The sequence below is a fragment of the Neofelis nebulosa genome, chromosome 9 (assembly GCF_028018385.1).
Source record: "Neofelis nebulosa isolate mNeoNeb1 chromosome 9, mNeoNeb1.pri, whole genome shotgun sequence".
NCBI classification, from domain to species: domain Eukaryota; kingdom Metazoa; phylum Chordata; class Mammalia; order Carnivora; family Felidae; genus Neofelis; species Neofelis nebulosa.
Genome location: NC_080790.1, coordinates 116,284,019 through 116,297,509, shown reverse-complemented (window position 1 = coordinate 116,297,509; position 13,491 = coordinate 116,284,019). Strand labels below are relative to the sequence as shown.

General features: G+C 52.2%; 1 protein-coding gene across 4 annotated transcripts in view; it reads right to left on the bottom strand.

Moving 5' to 3' along the window:
* Positions 1-5,761: 5,761 nt before the first annotated feature.
* CBFA2T2 (CBFA2/RUNX1 partner transcriptional co-repressor 2) overlaps positions 5,762-13,491 on the bottom strand; it is a 146,233-nt gene continuing 138,503 nt past the window's right edge. For all 4 annotated transcript variants that reach the window (XM_058685319.1, XM_058685321.1, XM_058685318.1 and 1 more), the window contains one exon: positions 5,762-10,629. In XM_058685319.1, coding sequence (XP_058541302.1) covers positions 10,330-10,629 — 300 coding nt within the window. In that variant the 3' untranslated portion in view covers positions 5,762-10,329. The remainder of the gene's footprint in view (positions 10,630-13,491) is intronic.

The following is a 13,491-nucleotide window of genomic DNA, read 5'->3' as shown; positions in this document are numbered from 1 at the left end:
TTCTTGGAGTCCCAGATAGTGTAACTGCATGCCTGCGAGAAGTTCTGTCCCCTGACAGAACCTTCCTCCCCACGGCCCCCCTTCCAGACTGGGTTTGTCACCACCCATGTCACCTGACAGAATCAGGTGCAAAATGGCCAAGTTGGTCCATCCAGGCACCAGGGGGCCCTCCTCTGAGCCATCTGGGGAGAGGTGACTGCCACAGTCGTGGGTTCTAAAGGGGAGGCACTTGGCAACACAAGAGCAAAGGATGGCCTCTGACCTGGTCTGGAAGGTGTTGGGGTCAGGAGTCTTTAGGCTGGAAACACACGCTCAGGCCCTGAGGGGGAAGAGAGCTTGCCTCACGAACTGAAGGAAGCCCAGCAGGGGGCTGAGGTTGGGGTGAGGGGGCAGTGGGCTGAGGCGAAAGCGAGGAGGCGGCAGGGCCTCAAAGGTACTTCATGCTGAGGAAGCTGTGGTAGGTTTTAAGCTGGGGGTGACTGGCCAGTGGGCTGACATGTCACCGGTGTTCTGAGTGCCCCAGTGGTGCCAGGAAGACAGCTCAGATGGACGTCCTGGCCCGGGACTCTAGGCAGGGTCTTCCCTGAGGTGTCTCCCCGTGAGGGGGTGCCGCAGAGCTATGCCGCCGGCCCGGCCACCCGGGCCAAAGAGCCAGCACGGGGGTCCCTGGTGGCTCGCTGGCCGGCACCGTGCCGGGCTGTGCCCTGCCACACCTCTTCGCAGGCTCCGGGCGGTTCCTGGAGAGGGCAGCCAGCACCGGTGCCGCACTGCTCTGGGCGGCCTGAGGAGGCTTCGGTGTCCTGGTTAGACAAGAAGCCCATCCGGGAGGAAACAGTCCTGCTTTCTGTCCTAGGTTCTAATTGCTTCTGTTCCATTTCCTCCACATGAACAGCAACAGCAAACCCTCAACACTAAAAAACACTTCCCGTTGGCATCTTCGAACGATGATGCTGAAATCCTCAAGCTGACTTCTGTGAAGCGAGTGCCTCCGGAGGGTTTTCGCCCTTGCCCGCCTCACCTGGCGGTGGCCTTCCTCCTTTACGGGAGCCTGCAGGTGCTGGGGAGGGCGCTGCAGGTGGAGGGGAGCGGGCCGGTCCCGCAGGGTCGGGGGTGGCCTCCTGGGTGGTGTCCTGGCTTTCAGCAGGGGTCTCTGACAGGGGTGGTTGGGTAGGGAGAACGTGGCACACAAAGGGAGCAGAGGTGGAGCCATGGAGTGTAAGGGATTGGAGGTGAGGCAGGGGGCCCGACCAGAGGGAATTTGCACGATGGCCTGCAGGTAACAGGGCAGCCTGGAAGCCGTCGGGAATGTCCGGTGGCTGTGGGGGCTGGACTGTAGACCCGGCGCTGGAGTTAGAGCTTACAGGGAGAACAAACTTCTCGGCAGCCTGCAGGGGCACAGAGGAGGTTGCCAAGCCTTTACGTCGTGTTTACTTACCTCTTGAGAGCCCACCTTCATCTCCATCCGGTAGTCACCCTAACCCCCAGCTCGTGTCCACCATCACCTCTGGCCTAGAAGACTGTGGCAGCCTCTTCACTGGGCTTCCCATCTGCATCCCCCCCGCCCCACCCCAAATCCATTCCATAAGAAAACAGACAAGGGGCTTTCAAAACATTGACGTGGGGACCACACCCCTGTGGCTAAGACCCTTCAATGGCACCACACTGGCTTCAGCATCAAGATCAAGTTTGGTTACTTGAATTGGCATTCAAGACCCTTAGCAATCAGCCCCCTCTCCCACTCTGTGGAGCCTCCTCTCCCTAAAACACACACAAGCTGAGCTGGGCTATTTGTGACCTGTCACTCCCTCTTGGCCTCCCCCACACCCCTGCCCCTGTCCACCACAGAAACGCCGCCTTAGCCTTTAAGTAGCAGGTCAAAGCCATCAGGTCTGGGTCACCTTTCCAGCCCTTGCCCTCAATGCCCTGCTCTTGGTGGCTCTTCATCTCATTTCAGCGGCCATTGGGCACCTGCTTTGTGGCAGGTGCTGGGGATGGTGAAATGCCCCGAGCTGGTGACAGCACCCAGGTCAAGGGCAGGCAGAACACTGAAGCTGGGAAAGCTCCTAGGTCCTTCCACCAGCTGCCATCCCCGCCCTTTCGCCCACTCCCTGCACCTGCCTCCTCACCCCTCCCACCTGTGCCAGTGACTCACCTGTACACATTCAAACCTGTCCTGGCGACTGGGCCAGTGCCAGGCCAGGTGTGGGAGAGACAGCAACAGTCTAAATGGCTGTCATTGCTCTCCAGCTCTCAGAGGGAAACACACCAAGTCCCCTTAACACAGCCTCTGATGCGTCAAAACAAAGGACCTGAGAATTAAGTGGGCCTTCAGGAAGACACACACGGATACACACACACACACACACACACACACACTTTTCCAAAGCTCTACACCCAACATGGGGCTTGGACTCACTACCCCGGGATCAAGAATCGCATGCTCTACCAACTGAGGCAGCCAGGCGCCCCCAGGAAGTTATTCTCAAAACAAGTACATATGTAAGACACCATGCTCCAGGCAGGATACTGGGGCAAAGATGGATCCTCTCAAGGAAATCACATAGTGGCAGAGGGAGAAGCAGGCTATGAGAGCAGCCTCTGTTTACCGAGGGTCCTGGGCACCAGGCCCTGTGCTGGGACAACTCCCGTATCATCACATTTCACCTCACAGCAACTCAATGGTGTGGGCATCATTAGCATGCCCAATTTAAAGAGAAAGAAGAAAGCTCAGCTAGCAAACACTTTGCTCCAAGTCATAGCCGGACTTACTCCCTGGCACCAGTAGCTGCTTGCTGTCAAGCACGAACAAGGCTGAGGGAGATCCCAGGCATCCTTTAGCAATGGAAGCCAGCGCATGGCTGGAGGACAGTGGCAGCTAGAACAAAGGAAGGAAGGAAGGAGTGCAAGGCTTGGGGTTGCAGGATGGCAGATGGGGCAGCAAAGAAGAGCCATGGGAGCACAGCGCAAGGTGGAGGGTTGACCCGGTGCGGGCTATTCAGGGCCCAGCCATCCGAAGGTAGGTGGTGGTGGGGTTGATTTACTCACTTCTGAAACTCCCTAGGAGGCACCCAGATAATGTTAGCCGAACTCATGGGGCGGAAAGGCAGAAAAGGGTGCAAAGGAGAAAGGAAAAGTTGCTGGGGTGCGCACCGGAGAGGAATCTGGCTTGCGGGCTCGAGGCAACAGAGGGAGCAAGTCAGGCTCTTTCCACAAGAGGGCGCCCAGCACCAAGACAGTGAAGCTCTCTTGGGGAATGGGGGAAGGGTCGGTGGGTGGTTTGTTGTGGGTTCCCCGCAACCCTCTTGGGAGGGAGGACGGCTGAGGAGAGGATAAACCCAACTCGGGACCCTAAAAACCCAGCAGTAAGAAACCAGCACTGACAGGAAAGAGGAGTTCACATCGATGCAATTTGCTCATACTGAGGTCGAATCATCTCAGGCCAGTTATTTCCCTTTTCATGCTGAGAAGTCAGTAGGCTCCTTGACTCCACGCTTGGTAAAATTTGAATGGGCTCTCCACTCGACACGTTCCGGAAGGAACTTTTTCCTGTTTTCCATCTCCTTGTCTATGCTTCACCCGCTTTCAGATTCATCTATACTATGCTGCCTGGTAGTGCAGGGTATTTACTCTGCAGTGGTCCTCTCCAGAATTTGATTTTCACATCTGCCTGTTATTTAGTCTCTTAGTTTGTGCTCACTTTTTTCCAGCACCATCTCTAGAGATTTCATAGTTACATTCTGTATCTGGTACTATTATCTGAAGTTCCTGGGGTCTAAATCAATTGTTTACTCTTCTTGCTGACTCTTGCTCATAGTGGCTCATTTCCTCGGATGTTCAGTAATTTTTTTGGACACTTTATAATTGGTTGCTATATTATGATTTATATTTTTGATAGTTTTTTTCTCTAGAGGATTTTCATTTTTGCTTCTGTCAGACACCAGGAGATACCTGCAAGCTTAGAATTATCTTAATTCCTCAGCCCAGGAGTGCTTTGGCCTCAGGAGTATGAAAATCTGAACCTCAGCCCCAGGAGAGAGCAGACATGAGGAGTCTCTAGATTCTCATCCTTCAGACGGGCAGAGAGTTCTGCATAGTTCCCTTTGCAGATTTTTCCCTGCTTGCCTTTTCACTGAGGTCAAAGCCAGAGTGACCTGGGTGGACAGATTGGCCTCAGATCTGCTTCTGCATTTTGTAGAGGCTCAAAGCCCTTCAGAGCCTCACACTGCCCCTAGAGGCAATTAACCTCTCAGACGCCACCTTCTTGAAATTTCTCCTGACCCAAGGCAGTACAGGTTTCCTCTTTTGTGTTCAACTACCTCTGTGGTTTTGGTTTGCTGTACTCTTCTAATTTTTTGTCCTGGCTCTTGGGGATTCCCTAGACTTCCTCATCTGTGACCTCAGCAATGCAGCTAAAAGTCCATTCATTGGAATTTATCCAGCATCGTTTTTTTTTTTTTTAAATGATAACGGCAATTTTTTAGACTACTTCTATAGCCAATAGTTATTTTACTGTACTATCACTGGAGTCCCGAGGGTCTCTTTTTCAGAGCTAAGGCAGGCTGTGGATCGCTGACTTGTCTACCAAATGTGCTTTTGTGCGAGGCTGGCAGTCACAAGGCTGAGATCCTGTTATTGTTCTAGGTGCCGGATTGCAGCGCTGGGCAGCTGCCAAAAGACTGGCAGTTGGCACCATCTGCGTGAAAGATCACGCAGCGAGGCCGCCACCTTGTCTTCTGGGGCCAAGGCCACAGCCCGGCCCTTTCCCCTACCCCAAGATCACTCCCTTTGCTTTTTGAGGGCCTGTGAAGCTGCTGGTGTCAAGTCTCTTCGGGCAAGGCCGCTTCGAAGTAGGTCTAGGGCAGAGGCCAGAGATGGGTATTTGGGCTACAGGAGGGAGGACGGGGCCAGGGCCCTGGGAAGTGAGGCCTTGGGTCACTAGCCAGGAAACTGGACTGACAGCCTAAGACTCCATACATACAGGTGTGCACGGGTGTGCCTGCACCTATCTGGGTCACATCACGGCTGGTTAGACCACCTCAGAGCCGTGGAAAGTATTACAAACGGCCTGCTTGGGGGCACCACAAGCTGGTGGGCTTTCAGGAAAGCAGTCGGAACGTATTCTCCACGGATGCAAGAAACGGTCAGTTTTAGAACTCCCACTTTGGAAAATTATCCCAAAGAAATAAAGCAGGCAGAGGAAGATGTTCACTTCAGTATGTTGGACAGGGAAACCTTGAAGGCGATCCAATTACCTGACAGGAGGCGAAGAGTCCATGAAAGTATAACCCCAATTAAATCATACAACCACTGAGCAAGGGAGCATGAAGGAAGCCGTGAACTCACGTGATTTAACATCGTGTAAGAAGAACAGGAATGAATATTCACAAGTCCTGGTATGTGAAAACTTTCTAAGGAACTACGTGAGAGCTGTTAGAAAAAAGTAGCTCCGAGGCCACTCCCCTATTTTTCACTTTCTGTACCAAAAGCTCACTCCCCAGTGAAGAACCGGGAGTGTCTGTAAGCTATCGCTGCCCCGGGGCCGGGCCCCTCTGCTGGCTGCCCAGAGGTGTAGCAGCTGGAACCGTCTCCTCAGCAGTACCTCAGGCTTTCACTCCCTGGGGTGCTCTTTAGGCCACCGCGGAACCACTGGAGACCCCCGCCCCACAAAAGGGGGGGAGCGTCTGTGGAAGCCTGCGGGAAGGATGTCTTCCGGTGGATATACCACCTGCCCTCCCAGTCCCCTTCCAGCCCGAGTCAGAAAAGGAATATAGCCTTTTTATTGACTACTTTAAGTAGAACAAACTAAATACATATTTAACAGTTTTGGTTCATTTATACAGTACATTAAATAAGTTATGCACAGAGTTAAGTAACAAAAATCGCTATCAGAGTAAAATGACAAAGCACAGAAAAACCAGACTACCGCATCCTGTGGGTGGTTTCACATTCATCATCCCCCTTTAAAATCCACGCTCGGAGGCATACTTTTTTATTTACATTATTGGCCTTCTTTTGTGGATGGAGCTTCTGTAGCCTCATCAGGAACTTGGAAAGCCGTGAAAGTAGACCAAAGGCCGCTGAGCCAAATAGCACTTTCAATCATTCACCTACGCTTCTCTCCGCCAACTCCAATGCAGGGACGGGGCTGTCTCCGCCAGCCACCAGCCGCACATGCCCTATTTGGTATAAGCATCGACGAGTGCACACTGGGCAGCTGTGGGCCCGACCGGATGGGGTCTGCAGGGAAGTGCCATTTCTGGGGCTGTGGAGCGGAAGGGGGATGCAAGGTCCACCCTCAGGTCTCCCAACCTTCTCCTGGCTCACGACGGAAAAGGTCACCTGCACCATCATCTTTGGAAATGAGCATGTCAATGCATGTGGGCAAAGAGGCAGGTAGTCAATGTTTTGGTTTCATAAGAACTAGACACTTAGAGAGCCAGAAAGGCCCTATTCATAGCTCGCCCAGCTCCCCCTCCCCAACCCAGACAAGACTCCTCCCCGGACACCTGGCCGGCTGGCCCATGCTGGAACAGTCCAGGTCCCTGTGGCTTTTCTTACATTTGGTTCAAACATGCCACCACCCAGTTCTCTGTAAATAGCTTCAAGACAAAACAAAACAAAACAAAACAAAAGAACCTAAGTTGGCTTGGTCTACTGACCTGGTTCTGACACCAGTTCTGAAGAAAGCTTCGAAGATGTGTTCTAAATGATTCATTCAATCCACAATCCCTTCTACAGTTTCCAGGACAAATGGCTACCTGGTCATTATTTCGTTCTGAAGAACTCACTACCACACAATTCCAATAGTGTTGCTGAACCTCCAACTCCACTTGCTGAGATAGCTTCTGGAACTATCCAGAATAAGGTCTACACCCTTTCGAGCAGGTGACAGCCCTGGGGGTCAATCTGACTTTGGAACAAGGCCATAGAGAGTAAAGTGTAGATTTTCTGTCTAGAAGCTGAAGATGTTCATGTTGACACCAAGAAGTGAGGAGTTCCTGGTGGACTAGCAGGCCCAGATGGGCAAAGGATGTCCACACTGCAGCCAACATGACACCGATCTGTGCTGGGTAGATGCGTCTGGTTTCCAGACTTCAATTCGCTGAGACATGCATGACTCAGCACTGTCCAAGATCCACTCGCTCTGTGACCTCAGGGTCACATGCCTGTGCCTGAGCACATGTGCTAGAGGCCCACCCTGGAGCTGCAGGGACCCTCCAAAGCGGAAGTCCCATTCACGCTCGCAATTCCTAGGGTAGGCTGCCTACTCCTGAGCAGGTGGAATTAGCCAACTTCTTCTTGAGTCCATTTTCACCACTGGGCGGAGTCAGACATGGTGCAGGTGGTGGGGACCCAAAGGGCGACTGAGGGTGTGAAGATTCAGCCCTCAATCATCCCTCCGAACATTTAAAGGTGGCTCCCAGTTTGGGCACTCTGGCCTTCCCTGGTTCCTGCAACCACTTCTCGCAAGCAGAGGACAGTGAAGTCCCGGCACTTCTCAGTGTCCCTCAGTGGGCGATGCTGAACACTGGCCTCATCCTCCAGATGTGCTCTGATGGGTGGGCAGGCACATGTCACATTTGCTTTTCATTTCTACGATAATATTGAAGAGCCCGGGACCGCCCCGACACCTCCAGTACCACCACTCCCATCCCCTCCGTCTTTTCTCTCTCCCCCCAAATATTAACTATGAAGATTGGTCCTCTAAGTAGCTTGACTGTATCAAGTTATTTTAAGCCTAACTAGATGAAAGCGGGAAGCCTGAACTTGTACTCCAAACCTGGTGGCTGGGATGGTGAGCAGACACTGGAGACCAAGTAGGGAAGCTGGACTCAGTCACCCTTGCCCCTTCGACCCCCTCCCTGCCCACCCCAAGGCAGTGCCCCTCCTTCTCCCAACCAGACAGCAGAATTTCAGAGGAGGGAGCTGAAGAAAGGGATTCTTTACACCTAAACAGGAAGTCTTGGACAGATGCCCTACCAACCTAGATGTGAAAGTGACCAAAATGAACAGCAAAAGGTCTGAGAACTGAACTACAGTGTGGAATACTACCCAGGTTTTCAGCTTGGCCTCTGGGCAGCGGGTGAGCAAAGCGGTCTAGAACAGCACCACAGTAACTCTGCCAACACAGCTCTCAGTAGAACCACAGCTCACAACAGCCACCTAGGACACGCACACTAAACTAAAACCATAGCTACAGAAATGGACGGTGGGCCCTGCTTTTGGCTCTTTATTCCAACCAGGAAAAACCTGGGCTACCCTGGCTGGTCCTGTGGCCAACTGAAGATTTAAAGAACCTGTCCAGGTGTACATCTTGTCAATGAAAAGGCAGTGACCTGGGGACAGACCCAACGGGTACCACGGGATACTCTCTTGCTCTGATTCACAGGCTCTATGACTTCCTCATGGGATACCCCATGTCTCAAGTAAATGTAGGCAAGTCCTTCCCGGAGTACTAATTTCATTCCTGTTGGTCCTGATGCCCCACCAACAGCTGCAGTTTAAGGAATTCCAGTTTAATGGATAACATTATTGTTATTCATTCTCTGGGAATATCTTACTTTACTTTATGCACTGGAAATCCAGGTATTTTAAAGGTGCCTGGTACTGAGTTCCTTTGCAAGATACAGACTCTTTAGGTAAATTAGGGACTTAGAAGTTCTCGCAGTAAGACACCCCTGTATGTGAGGACAACGCTACTACACTAATCCCTTTTCCTTGATGAGACAAAGCTTTTATTTCCCTCTGGTCAGTGCACAGAAGGTAGCCATCTAAAGCTGGGCTTTCACGGGCCAGGAGCAGGCCCAACCAACTCACCCCAACAGATTCCTTGGGGCAAGAGGGTGCTGGAGGCTTGGAGGGGGAGAGTGGGAGAGTCAGGGTCCTTGTGCTCCCAACAAAACACAAATGGCAGGGAAGAATGTGTGTGGCAGTTCCTGATATTTTAAAAGAGGTATAGGTGATGTCACCTTTGGAGAGCCAGGTAAGAATCTAGAAAACTTCCTGATGATGGCAAGGAAAATTGGTGAGCCTCTCTCAAAATGGTTGTCACATTTCACAGAACTTTTCTTAGCTCAGAGAGGGAAGGTATCAAATAGATACCATAAAGGAAACCGAGACTGAATGTCTGATAATAAACTGACATCATATGTACTATGGATGAGGTTTGAAGAATTCTTTCAGGTCCAGGAAGGCTGCTGAGATGTGAGCAGGCCTTGACTGCTGAGGCAGGTCCTAGCCACAACACATCACATCCTATGGGACAACCATAGCTTAACAGGGGCCAAAGAGAGACCACGAGAAGATCCACACAGTGATCTGGACGTGCGCGGTCTGAGATAAAAGGGACACAGAACAAGACGACTGTGCAAACAGCCAAGCGGTGACAAAAGGTTCTGCATTTCCAATAGATAATCCATTCAATGGTTTGACGATACTAGTTTGGCCAACATGCTCAGAGAGAACAGACTATCCACAGTTGAGTCTTTCTCCCTCAGACCAATCCATGCGCTGGAAACTATTTCTGCATAAGCAAAATCAGGTAAGAGAGAAAAAAATGGGTCCCAAACTAAAGTAGCAAGCCAGGTTGGAAAATCTTGTCCAAAATGATCTGTGATGCTTGGAGGAAGTTTTATTTGTTTTTCATTATTACGGGTGCTTTTAGTGAAATGGTGACTTATCTCCTGTGATTTCTGATACTCTTAACAAGTCTGAACAGCAGGGTCGAAGAGAGGGTCCTGAGTGCTGCTTCTGCCTGCCCATGTCCGGGGGCGGGGGCTAGTCAGTGGCATCTGCTGAGGGTGGAAATGGGGCTAAAGGAGCTGTTCCAGGGCAAGAGGGGCCGCCCCCGTCGGAGGGAATCTCCTCCACGGCCTGCTGTCAGCTTCCAGGCCTCTGCCGCAGGAGGACGGTGGAGTAGGCGGCAGTGTGTGGGGCGAGCCCCCTCCAGCCCGGTCGGGCACCTCTGACGGGTCTGCTGCCTGGAGAGGCAGGGAGGGGAGCTGGTGGTCTAGACTGAGAAGGGGACGGCCACGCCAGTTTCAGCTGGAACGGGAACAAACCTGGAAGCCAAGGAAGGAGGAGCGGCTCTGGCTAGCTGCCTGTGTGCAGAGAGAGTGGCATACTAGCTCCCCCCAGGACACAGACAGGAAACTGGGGCCAGTGTCCGGAGGGGCTGTGGAGCAGTATTGGCTGGCCTTGCACTCTTCCTGCCTCCACTTCACTCCGTGCTGATGACCCGACAGCTAACTGCACTGGTTCAAACAGCCGGGCCCCCTGTGCCATGGTTTGCCGCGCTGTGAGGTCATCAGAGGGAAGTGAGTCTGGGGCTCAGAGTCCGTTGGTGTCGATGGCTGTCACAGAGGCAGGTGTTGAGGAGCGTGAGGTGGTGGCCGAGGTCTTGTCCAGAGCCGGGCTTGGCACGCTGCAGTCGGTGGACCTGGCCGAGGAGCCCCTCCCTCCAGGAAGCAGTGGCCGGCTCTGGCTGTGGGGACTCTGGCCGTGCAGGTTCTGGCCACAGAGGCGGTGGTGCCGCTCCCAGTCCTTGTGCTGGCAGAAAGAGCCGCAGTATCGTGCGATGTTGCAGCCGCTGCAGGTCTCGCTGGCCTTGCGGCCACAGTTCCAGCAGTTCTGCAAGACACGGGCACGGGTTAGTTGCTTGGATCTCGCGGGGCAGGCTTATCATCACTTGTCACCTGTGCTACATGGGGAGAGCGCGGCATTTGGAGCCACGTGTACCTATGCTTGTCCCGCCTCTACTGCGGTTTGCTCGTGCGTGGGAAACACACACTCCTCTCTGAATCTCCTTCATCTGTGAGGAAAACCACCTACCACAGGCCGGAGGGACAGCAAGACGAAGGGTGCCAGGGGAGGGCAGGTGGGAGGTCTCACACCGCCCACCAAAGGTACCTACTCATTGTTTTGAGTCCCATTTAATCCTCAGCGACCAAACCAAACTGTGTCCTGGGGTCCCCGATACCACGCATGCAGACGTGTGTTTAGGTAATGTTTCTTCTCTCGCTCCTCCCGACAGAGGAATGACCTTGGGTGTTTCCACCACCAACACCTGATCTTTTCAAGAAAAGTCCCCTGTCAGGGGACCAGGATGGGCGTGTAAGAGTGGGTAGTTGTGCTACTTCCTCTGTGCCTGTTCTCCGTCAGGGATCTGTCGTGTCAGGGGTGGGCTGGGAGTCACGGGACTGCTTCTGGCTCGTTTAGGGGAGTCCTACAACTCCTCAGAACTCAGCAGCCCAGAAGGTTCCTTGCCACTCCTTCCACTTGCCGGAGAAGGGGCAGGTATTGCTGGGGCTTAGCAGAGATGCCTGGGGGTAGGGGTGAGGAAGGGAGAACACCAACCAAGAGAGCACTAATTCCGCCAGAAGGGATGAGCCACGCTGAGACCTGGTTAGCGCTATAAAGAGCAGTCGTGAAAGGCGCCGAACAGTTCTTGAACAGACAGCGTTGGGCTTCCCCCAGTCAGCTAAGGCAAAGCAGCGTCATGAAGAAAGCTGACACCAGTGCGACTCCTGGCACCTGCCCCTTGGAACTCTCTCTTCCCTTAGGCTCCCATGAGGACCCCACCAGTGAGCCTGCCCCTGACGCCTTCAGGACCCACCTACAAGAGAAAAATCCTCTGGCACTGGCCAGATGAAACTACCACAAGCAGGCAAGGCTTTGTCAGGTGTCACAAAGGACTTGAGCACCAGCTGGCCGGCACCCCCCTCCCCCTCCACAGGTTCTCCAGAATGGCAGAGGCCGGAGGCTGGAGGCCGGAGGCCGGGCCTGACCACTCTGTAGTCTCCTCAGGGAAGAAAGACACTATCCCCAGTGAAACCTGACACTTGCTCAAGTATTAAACAACAGACACATGCGTGGTGCCACCTAGCCCACCTTTTGCACTGTGCAGATGGGACACCAAGAGCCAGCAGGCAGGGACGTGCCTAAGGCTATGAAGTGATCACGTGTCTGTGTCAAGCCTGGATCCTGGACCTCCTGGCTCAGCCAGACTCAATGTACAAGTTTAGTTCTGAAGAGCTTACAAAGGATTGCAGACTCCCTTCAAACACAACTGGCTTGTCAGGAAATATACTCGGGACGGCCCAAACTTGCCCAGCACCAACAACAGAGGACCAGAATAGGTGACCGATGGCTTTCCCAGGTTACATTTACAGAACCTCAAGCAAACTACAGTTCCGGAGAATTTCATCCTTTTGAGCCTGGTAGGCTGGCCCCAAGTGATGCCGTGGCAGAACGTTATCACTTGTGGGGAAGAAATCGGTTATTGCCCACGTGGGGCTGCTGTGGAAACACAGGCCAATGAGTCGGCCCCAGCCGAATGGGAGAGCCTCTACTAGTTCTGTCCAAGCCTGCAAGAGCATCTCAAACCGGGAAAGAATATTTAAAAAAAAAAAAAAAAAAAAAAAAAAAATTAGTGTTTATTTTTGAGTGAGAGACACAATTCAAAGCAGGCTCCAGCTGAGCTGTCAGCACAGAGCCCGATGCGGGATTCAAACTCATGAACGGTGAGATCATGACCTGAGCCGAAATCACTTAACCAACTAAGCCACCCAGGCGCTCCTGAAATGGGGAAAGAGTATTAAACCACTAGTTTATCATCTTGGCTGCCCTTATATATTTAAAATAGATTATTTCTGAATTTATGGGATACAATAAAACAAGGTAACTGGCCCCCACAGAGGCAGGATCAGAGAATGCAAGAACAAGGTGGTTAGTGCCAGAGCAGCTAGAGTAAAAAGGATACTGTAGGTTCCCTTTTCCTGTGGCTTCTCCCCCCTGACAATCATGAGGCTTTTTGCCAAGATATAAGGCAAACCTGTATTATTGTACATGTAGTTGCCCTTCAGGTCGGCACTCCTCAATGCTGGAGGGACACATGTGGCAAACAGTCCTTTGTAGCGAGTGGGGAGAGATTATAAACCTTGTGAGTTACTGGCCAAGTCAGTCAGAAAGGGGACTGCAGAATTTCCTTTGTTAGGCAAAGATCAGTCTATGCCATTATTACGGGTTCCCCTGCTATCTGGAAGTGGAGCCTTCCTCTGAAACCTTCTGTAAGCTGAAATGGTGGAAAGTGGAAAAGCAATTAGCATTAATTTACATGGAAAAATTTCCAGACCCAAAAAATAACTTCTCTTAGGCTTTTCCTTAGGACACATCTTGCTAATGGATGCACAAAATAGAGATAAAGCACAGATGCTCACAAACCCAGTTCAAAGCTCTCACAGCTGGATGCTGAGGGTGTAGTTCCCAAGGAAGGAGCTTGGCAGGGCCACTCTTGCTGCTCAGGGCGTGTGCTGCTTCTAGAACAGCTCACTGCGTAACAAATGCTGAACGCTATTTTTGCTTTTTGCCTTTTCTCATAAAAGTGAAAATCCTCCTCAGACTTCTTTTGGCAAGTGAAAACAGGTACTACCGTACATCTTTTGTAAAAGCAAAGGCGTAACGTGAACTTTCAAAAAGCAGGGATACCTGTAC